Source organism: Mchenga conophoros, linkage group LG20 (assembly GCF_057382185.1).
Source record: "Mchenga conophoros isolate Kocher_MC1m ecotype Shallow Benthic linkage group LG20, M_conophoros_male_GT1.1, whole genome shotgun sequence".
Classification (NCBI taxonomy): Eukaryota; Metazoa; Chordata; class Actinopteri; order Cichliformes; family Cichlidae; genus Mchenga; species Mchenga conophoros.
The window spans coordinates 21034304-21043967 of NC_140545.1; the positions used below are offsets into that span (position 1 = coordinate 21034304).

At 40.5% G+C, this 9664-nt stretch overlaps 1 protein-coding gene across 1 annotated transcript; it reads left to right on the forward strand.

Moving 5' to 3' along the window:
• The first annotated feature begins 1202 nt into the window (after positions 1-1202).
• dnajc11a (DnaJ (Hsp40) homolog, subfamily C, member 11a) lies at positions 1203-9443 on the forward strand. The gene is made up of 16 exons (XM_085259968.1): positions 1203-1352; positions 2095-2224; positions 2354-2427; positions 3841-3942; positions 4057-4185; positions 4322-4444; positions 4590-4663; positions 4763-4952; positions 5041-5126; positions 5327-5443; positions 5821-5976; positions 6103-6172; positions 6377-6434; positions 7442-7584; positions 7780-7909; positions 8995-9443. The coding sequence occupies exons 1-16, from the start codon at positions 1281-1283 to the stop codon at positions 9018-9020; spliced, it is 1680 nt and encodes a 559-aa protein (XP_085116094.1). The 5' UTR covers positions 1203-1280; the 3' UTR covers positions 9021-9443.
• Positions 9444-9664: the final 221 nt, after the last annotated feature.

Here is a 9664-nt window from a genome sequence, read left to right on the forward strand (position 1 = left end):
TTATCTAATCTGATACTGGAGACACGAGCTGGTTCGTACAACTAATAACTGGAGGTTCAGCCTCAGAAAAGAAAAAAGAGAGAGAATTTTCCATAATCATCCATCATGGAGCACTTTGTTTTAAGTTTCATTTTCCCGTATTTAAGACACCGAGTTTGAGTTGAAGACAAATGTGCAGCCCTGTAAAGAAACAAATGATAAAGCATTTGAGACATATTGGACAGTTCTCTGCGCAGACTGTCAATCATGTGTCCGTTTACATTGGGGAGCCTGCAGACTACTTTTTCCCCTGTAGGCCTGTCTAAATGATTTCACCACAATACTGAAAACCGCATTGATTTCCAGGAGATGTGGATACCACCTCTTGTTTCACCATGAGGGAGGCTGCCGGCGGTGGAGTCCATGTAAACAGCTGTTTCTGGTCCAGAGTTAACTTTTAACTCTACCCGCTACATGCCACGGAGGATTTTCTTGTAACTGCTATCATTATGGCGCAATCACACATACTTGACAATATACGTTAAATGGCTAGAGGCAATCTAATTACAGATCACTGTGCTTAATCGCTTCAACTGCGGCACTCCACTCAAGGACAGCCTTTAACAGGCTGCTGGCCGTCAGCGTTGAAATGCAGTGTATAGTTTGAGGTGGTGCTGAAAGAACAGCTCCTCTGCTGCCTGCTGCTGCGCCTCGTGCAGTCAACGGCTTGTTGTTATTGCGAGGAGAGTAATTAATGAAAGACCTAATGTGATTTTCTTCACCCCCTGCCTTAATTGCTTCTATAGCTGAATGTGATGCAGGCAATATCCCTTTAGAATTAAGGCATACACGTTCCCTCTAAAATGAGCAATATTCATTTTCTCTCACATAAAAAAGAACATTCGGTGTATATACATAATATTTCTTCCCTGCACGTTATTTAGCCATTATATAGTATCATTTGCAAAACTGAAATAAAATAAATCAGGTTGAATGAACACTAAAGTAACTTTAAAGTAAATTCGCGGATGGCTGCAGTGCAAAAACAACAACAACAAAACAAAAGCAAAAAAAAAGCCGGGTTACTTCATAATTCTTTCCTACGCATTATTCCTCATAAGCACATCAACTGCAATTAATGAATTCAAACTTAAATATGCACAGGACCGCGTCGCAATGTGTCAGCATTTAGGAAACGGCCGCGGAGTTGTCGCTCATCCCAACACCAGGGGGCGACAGAGCGCGAAGAGGAGACTTGGAGCGACATAAGTGGCACAAAGAAGAGATGACCGGGTGTGAACATGGCGTCTCCCTTAGACGATGATGAGCTCGCCAGTGATGATTATTATTCCCTGCTAAATGTCAGAAGAGAGGTACAATATGCAGCTGGGATCTGAATGATTGCGTGTGCGGATTCAGCATCGGTCGTCCTATAAACTTTATACTGCTGTTATTAAAGCGTTGCTCCCAAACATAGATGAAACATTAGCTAGGCAGCTAACTAGTGACCCTCGACATTGGTTAACTCTTCGGTTGTTTCAGTGAGCACAGAAGGGTCGTGGGTGACAGCTTTGGCAGCGTAATATGTTGCTTGTGCAGGACAGAGAATCGGTGTGTTTATGTGGCAATCTAAGAGCTGATGTTTCCGGACTGGCAATTGTTTTATTTTCAATTTCACATGTATGTCATGTACTTTGGAGAGTGCTAAGTAGCTAATGTAACTTCGGAGCTGCAGCATGCAACACGCAGTGCTGATTATAGTATAGATGGACTTTTTAAGTCTGCAGGAATCGGACGTTTTTGGTCGTGATTATTTACTTGTAGCAGCAAAAAGCATCGTGTTTATCTGAAAATTCGTTATGCAAAAGAAAACCATTTGCTGGCAGGCTAAAGTGTGTAAGTATACTGAACTATAAATGTTATTATAATTTCCACATTCTTAAGCAAGGAAGGTAAAAACTGATTCCGAATCGGTTATAAAAATATCACTCCGAGTGATTTTAAAACATAAAATATGCTGGGGTAATGGTAGGCTAGATTACATTTTTAAAAACAATTTTTAATCCGCGTTATGTTATGTTGTAACTATGCTGTGCTCTCTTTTTTTCCCTTCAGGCTACGCAGGAGGAGCTGAAGGCGGCATACAGACGATTATGCATGCTCTATCACCCAGACAAACACCGGGATCCTGAACTAAAGCGACAAGCAGAGCACCTTTTTAACCTTGTACACGAAGCTTATGAAGGTAAGAAGAGTATTGATCCCATTTCCTTTTGATTCCTTTCTCAACCCTGTGTTGAACTGCTGATGCTCTTGAGTATGTTTTGACGTAGAGAAAGCATACTGATGGTTTATATTTTGAATCTCTTTCTAGTGCTCAGTGACCCTCAGGCACGTGCCATCTATGATATCTATGGCAAGCGAGGACTTGATGTTGAAGGATGGGAGGTGAGTCTCTCAGTGACTTGTGACTTGTTTAGACGTCTTCAGTGCCTATGACATATCCTATGTTGAGTGGCTGAGGTCGCTGCCAGCATTTATTGTTCTGTGTGATCCATTGATTGATTGAGTGCCTTGTGGTCATATTTTACATCCAGTGCCAGCAACGATAGACTTTTTTTCTCCCTTGGGTCCACAATGTCTGGTGTCTTCAAACATATTTATCCCTCAAGTTTTGTACAATCAGTTAAAATAGTTTCTGCAGTCTCATTCCAGGAAATTGCTGACATTTGAGATTCCTAATAATCTGATACTGTGATTATTATTCCTTATATTGAGGCAATGATTGTTATCCTCTCACTTATAAATAAATAAATTGCAGTGAAAAAGTAGCTAGAAATGAATAGAAAGAATCAATGATAATCACTAGTTATGGGCTGTGTTGACGTGGCATGTAATTACGGGGAGGGAGGTGCATGTCAGGTTATGATGGTCTTTACATCGTAGGGTTTCAGAGGGGTTTGCGGTTACAATGTACCTACACGGTTGATTTCCCACTGAAGCATACATCACATCCATAATTAGAAAGAATGGTCGTTGTGTTGAACTATTGTTTGCTATTAAGTAATATACACTGACACACCTATAACTTCCTTTTCACGTGCGAAAAACTTCAATACCAGCTCTGTAGCGTTCTGAATTTCGACAATACCGATTACAAGAGTCAACTTATTCATTCTTAAAATACTGTATATTGAATTCATGATAAATATGACATGCATTGCTAGTCAAAACCAAGCGTAGAGTAAATTTTGTAATTAAATTTTCAGAACTCTGTGGTGTTGTGGTTTGTCTGTGTCTTTCATAGAAAAGATGCATGGTCCAAAACACAAACTCAGTCTTCAGGGGTTCACAAGCTAGTGTAATTCCAGTGCCAGTCTTATCTGTTCCAAATCAAATATGTGGATCCGTCTGCAGTGGTAACCCCATGGGAAATAAGGGAGCAGTCAAAAGTACCTTGTAACTTCTGACCATATTCATTGCAAGTTGGCAAAACAATATTGAGAAATTCAAAAAGAAAAAGCCTCCTGTCTTTGTTAGTGTTCAAATATCTCTTAGCTGGATATCGACATCTTGAGAAAGCTGATGGAAACATCAAGAGGCACGCATTAAAAAATAACATCCTTAAAAAATGTAGCGTTGGTGCCTTTGTGTGAAACTGTTCTACCTTTGCCTTCATCTAATAATGCTGGACTGTACAAAGTATGATGCAGAAAGAACAAATATTTACAGAGGAAGAATATATGGGAGAGTGATTTATATATTTATTTTTATTTATTTATGTTTCCAAGTGTAAACCTGTATCTGCAACCAGTCAGTTCTGCTCGGTTTACATTCAAATAACATATCTTCTGCCTGCAGGTGGTGGAAAGGAAAAGAACCCCTGCAGAGATTCGAGAAGAGTATGAGCGTCTTCAGAAAGAGCGAGAGGAGAGAAGACTTCAGCAAAGGACCAACCCAAAGGTATGTTTGAGGGAAGATAAGAAACCTCGCATTGAAGTGAATAAAACCCAGGAATGGTGTGCATTTTTTATGAATTTTCAATAAACACTGTATCGATTCGTGATAATTTCACAGGGAACGATTAGTGTGGGTATTGACGCCACAGACCTTTTTGACCGGTATGAAGAGGACTATGAAGATATGGTTGGAGGTGGAGTCCCACATGTGGAAATCAACAAAATGCACATATCACAATCTATAGAGGTAACTGGTTGCCCCAGGATTCTTGCTCTTCTATATATTGGATTAAGAGATGCCAATGAGTCTGTGATGGCTTTTGGGAAAGATGTTTGACTTGATGCTAATAACAGGACTCACAGTTTTATGTATTCTACTGCAGGCTCCTCTCACTACAAAAGACACAGCCATTCTGTCTGGGTCCTTGTCAACCCACAATGGAAACGGAGGCGGCTCTATTAACCTGGCTTTGAGAAGAGTCACATCAGCTAAGGGGTGGGGAGAGGTATGCTGTGTTTTCAGTGGGCATTGCACACTCCCTAGTACTGTAAATTGCTGGGATTTGTCACAAAACAGGCGTGTGTGGGTTTTTAATAACACGCTATGACATTTTAAGATGTGAGACGTTTTTGCTGTCTGTGTTTAAACAGGTAGAGTTGGGAGCCGGAGACACTCACGGACCTTTCCTCGGAATGAAGATATTCCGCAACTTGACGCCTCGATTGTATGCTTAGAAGTGCTAGAGAAAAACAAGTCAATCCTCGATATTTTTGCAACAACGTGAACAATTTCACCAATTTCTTTATTTTGCGTGTTTTCTCAGCTTTGTGACTGCTCAGTGCGGGCTCCAGTTTTCATCTCGAGGCGTGCGTCCTGGGTTCACCACGGTGCTGGCCCGTCACCTAGACAAGAACACTATGGGGTACCTGCAGTGGCGCTGGGGGATCCAGTCTTCTATGAACACCAGCATAGTGAGGGACACTAAGAGCAGCCATTTCACCTTCGCAATGCAGGTCAGGAGCCAGGAGTGATATTTAACTGAAAATCACAGCCGTTTATCACAGTATCACCAAGATTAACGCTCACATTTTATCTCTGCAGCTTGGCATTCCTCACACTTTTATGATGATGAGCTACCAGTACAAGTTTCAGGATGAAGACCAGACGAAGATTAAGGGCTCAGTAAAGTATGTTGTTAACGAGCAATATGTGTTCATAATGGAACCCCTGTTGTAGGTCATATTAACGTTGCTTTTCTGGTGTAAAACTCTAGAGTGATTAATGTTTCTATTAAATGAAGTTTGGGTGGGATAATTGTTGTGCAGGGAACTGGCCTGTTAAACTAAATGATGGGTAGAGTGGTTGTAACTTTGCGCTTTTGGTGCAGATCAGGGTTTTTTGGGACTGTGGTAGAATACGGTGCCGAGAGGAAGATCAGTCGACACAGTGTCCTGGGGGCCACAGTCAGCGTGGGAGTGCCCCAAGGTGTCTCCCTCAAGATTAAGTAAGTGTAACTCGTTGTTCCAATTTCCCATTCATTGGAGTTTCCCAAGTTTCCCTCAATTTCTTGTTGCCATTTCTCCTTTTTTTTCACAAATTGGGAGTGTGTATCTGCACATGTTAACACAGGATTCAATACAATATGATGTTAGGTGTTCCTGGGGTATGATTTAAAAGCAAGTGTATGTACAGCTTACATTTTATTTTTAGACACAGACAGACTTAAGGAGAGCATATCACATAAATTAATCATCTGAGAAACAGCGCACAGCTCACTCTCCCACTTGACCTGGAGTTCTGCAGTGTTTTCACTTTGCTGTGTTTTCAACCTCAGGCATATGACTATAGATAGAAATATTAAAACCAACTCTGTATCCACAGACTTAACAGAGCCAGCCAGACGTATTTCTTCCCTATTCACCTGACTGACCAACTCCTGCCTAGTGCTGTATTTTACGCCACAGTGGGACCACTGGTATTCTACCTCGCCATGCAGCAGCTTATTATTCGGCCATATGTGCGGGCCCAGAAGGAACAGTAAGAAACTTTCTTTACCTTAGTTGTTTCACGCAAGCGGTGTTATTGGAAGTAGCGCCACATGTATTATTATGGGCAGATTTTATGAGCTCATTTTATTTCTCCATTTATCTTTGAACTCAACAGAGATTTGGAGAAGCAAAGGGAGAGCTCGGCCTCTGATATAGCCAAAAAGAAACAGGAGGCAGAAGCTGCTGTGAGTATTTTACAAGCTGCGGTGCCAATCCTGCGTTGTTGTCAACGTTAGATAAGGGATGCAGGTGTTGTGTCTGTCAAGCAGTATTATTCTTGCCAGTAGAGAGAGATGGGATTAGATAAAATGCAGAGCATTAGTCAAATTCATTAGTTTAATCCACACAATGTAAAACCTCATTATTTGTGTCTCTTTTCATATCTAAAGGTCTTGCTCATGCAGGAGTCAGTGCGCAGGATTATTGAAGCTGAGGAGGCTCGGATGGGTAAGATTAGTAATATTTGAAGAAAGCGGTATCCTGAAAATAATGTTATTTTTAGCCGATTGTTAAGAAAAAATATAATTATTTTGGATTCAGAGCTGTTTTTTACATTTTGAGCGAAATCTATTGATGTCGGCTTGAGTTTTGCTCAGTACAAAGTGTAAATTCTCACATATTGCAGCGTTTGGCTACATCAAAAGAAAAAAATCCTTTATTAGCAAAAGAAAAAAAATCTCTGTTTTCACTTGTTGATAATTCCTACCACACACTTAAAAAAACATAGAAAACACTGTAATCATCTTCTTCAGAGGTTCACTAAAACCGACTTTCCTTTGAGTATCAGGTAACTTGCATTGTTCACACCAATTTCTTTTTAAATTAAGCTAAAACAGTTAATAAAGAACTATAGTTTTTAGTGGATTTTTGTGACCCTGCTACTTTCTTTTTCGCTGGTGATAATTAGTCTTCTTTGTTAGTTTGTCTTTGATAAGCAGAGGAACAAAAAGCTTTGAGCAGACAGCACAATTTTCACCTTTGGGAGTTTGACGAGCGATAATTGCCTTATGACACCTGTCACAGTTGAGATTGTTTGATTTTTAGTATCATCGGCGGTCCTTTAGACTTCAGGCCTATAAAGTAACAGTTAATAACAGTGTGTGTGTGCGTGTAGTGACAGGCATGCAGCTGCTCTTTTCTATTTAATTGACCGCACTCATAAATGGTTACAGTGTTGTTTATGCAGCCTGTGATTAAAATTAATTATGGTGTTTTTATGTCTTTTTATTGCGCACTTGCAAAATTACTTTTACAAATGACTAAAAAAAAGTTCACTGGTCTCTTCACAGACTCTTTAGCTGCAACTGCTGGCACATAACGTTCAAACTGTGAAAATAGAGATTTGTGTTTAATAGTCAACCTTGGTTTTCTGAACTCTTAATACTAAACGGGTGTTTTATTGATGTTTTATTGCAGAAGAAAGGTTTTAATGTTGATGCTGCTTACTTAAACAGGTCTCATTATCCTCAACGCTTGGTACGGCAAGTTCGTCACAGACAACAGCAGAAAACACGAGAGGGCAAAGGTCATTGATGTGACCGTGCCACTGCAGTGTCTGGTGAAAGACTCAAAACTCATCCTCACTGAGGCTACCAAGGTAATAAGTCAAGACTTTCAAACTCAAAATGTAACACTTGAAAAGTCAGTTTTACAAGTATAGTGTTTATTCCAATAATTTTTTAAGAATTAAGTGTTTTCCTGCAGAAAAATAGAGTAGCCTCACAAGTTGACATCCACGGCTCGCTACGTTAGTCTCTTGGCAGTGCTGCATGACTTTGTGTTCCCTTTCCAGTCAGGACTCCCTGGCTTCTACGACCCCTGTGTGGGGGAGGAGAAGAGCCTGAAGGTGCTCTATCAATTCCGCGGGGTCATGCATCAAGTCCTGTCAGGAGACACGGAGTCACTCAGGATACCAAAGCAATGTAAGTCCTTTGGACAGTATGCTTATGCACTCACTGGCCACTTTTTTAGGTACACCTCTTCAGTCATTTTTAAATGCAAATTATCTTAACAGTCAGTCACATATCAGGAATTCATCTCATTCGGACATGTAGACACGGTCACGATGACCTGCTGAGGAGAATGGGAGGGAGAAAGGTGGCATATTTATTTGTGCCAAATTGACTGAACTGAGTGTTTCCGAAACTGCTGATCCATTGGGATTTTCCCACACAGCCATCTCTGGTGTTTAAAAAAAGATAAGTGAGAGTGAGTTCTCTAGGTGAAAATGGCATGTTGACGTGAATAGTCAGGCTGATTCAAGCTGATAGGAAGGCAGTGGCAACTTAAATTGAGCACTGCTTACAAGCCAAGGTATGGAGAAGAGCATCTCTGAATGCACAGCTCTTTGAAACTTGAAGCAGCAGCAAAAGACCACACTGGGTGTCACTCCTATCCACTAAGAACAGGGAACTGAGGCTGCAATTCAGACCAGCCCAAAATTGGACAAAGGAAGACTGGAAAACCTTTGCCTGGTCTAAAGAGTTTTAGGATGTTTTCAAACCTATAGTTTGTTTACTCTGGTCCAAATCTGTTGCTGAGTTTATAAACTTGTAGGTATTTCCTGTAATATGTAAATGTAATGCCATCAGTATGCACCAAAATCTTTGAGCAGCGTTTCCAGACTTTATTGAATCTATGCAACAAAGAATCGAGGCAGCTCAGAAGGCAAAATAGGGTCCAGCCCAGTACTGGCAAGATGTACCAAACGAAGTGGCCGGAAGTGAGTACAGTACCAGCATTTCCACAATTTCTATAGAGTTAACATACTTGCAGATTCATACTTTTGTTTTCTGTCTTACTCGTCCTAGTTTTAGATGTTTTAGACTGCAGGGTAAATTTACATCAAATCTAAAAGTCTTTTTGATATGTTAAACATGAGATTTTTATTTGTTTGTTTATTTGTTTTTTATTTATTTGAAAATGTCTGTTAAGATATACCGTGCTAGGCTATCTGCCATCTCGGCGTGCCCGATCTGACTTTGTGGATGTTATTTCTACTTTACAGCTCACAGGATTGATGCAGACACATAGGAGCACTCTCCCGCTGACCAAAAAGACTCACCTCTTGACTGTTTAACAGAAGATGGATAAAACTCTGTTTTAGATACGACATGGATTCAAGTCTCTGTTACGCAGAAATTGTGAATTTACTTTTTTGTGTTTATATTCATTTAAATATGCAGAGAGGAATAAAATCATCACAGACTGGATTAATCTGTGTCTATGGACTGGGTCGCGGCCTGCTTAGAATTCTGATGTGACACCAAAATCAATGGCTACCATCTTAATTCCCCGGTGTCCTCGGCTCTTTGGTATCCATTTATTTTTGGTATTGGGTGTAATTTATAACAGAGTTCTCTGTACTGTATTGTACAAAAACTGCAGTGCCTGTGTGACTGAAGACATGAATGCACCTATGTTTAAATGCCATATGATTAAAATCTATCTCTCATGTTGTTGAACTATTATTGCCTGGGATGAAATTTACTGGAAACCACGTCAGTTGACTAATTGAAATCTAGGCGTCTGTTTCACTTCAGTTTCCCTTTACTTAAGACTCTTTCGGCAGAGGACCGAGCATTTTAATGGACTGGACTGGTTGTCGAAGACGTGAGGAGCACTATGGATGAAAGCAGCAGCTCCGACCCGGACCAAAGTCCGCCTAAGAAGTCTTC

What these genes read in the sequence shown, in the direction of transcription:
- dnajc11a (XM_085259968.1), top strand. Translation starts at nt 1,281, where the DNA reads ATGGCGTCTCCCTTAGACGATGATGAGCTCGCCAGTGATGATTATTAT. An exon ending in TGTACACGAAGCTTATGAAG is followed by an intron (nt 2,225 to 2,353) that starts GTAAGAAGAGTA and finishes ATCTCTTTCTAG; the next exon opens with TGCTCAGTGACCCTCAGGCA. An exon ending in GGTGTCTCCCTCAAGATTAA is followed by an intron (nt 5,444 to 5,820) that starts GTAAGTGTAACT and finishes CTGTATCCACAG; the next exon opens with ACTTAACAGAGCCAGCCAGA.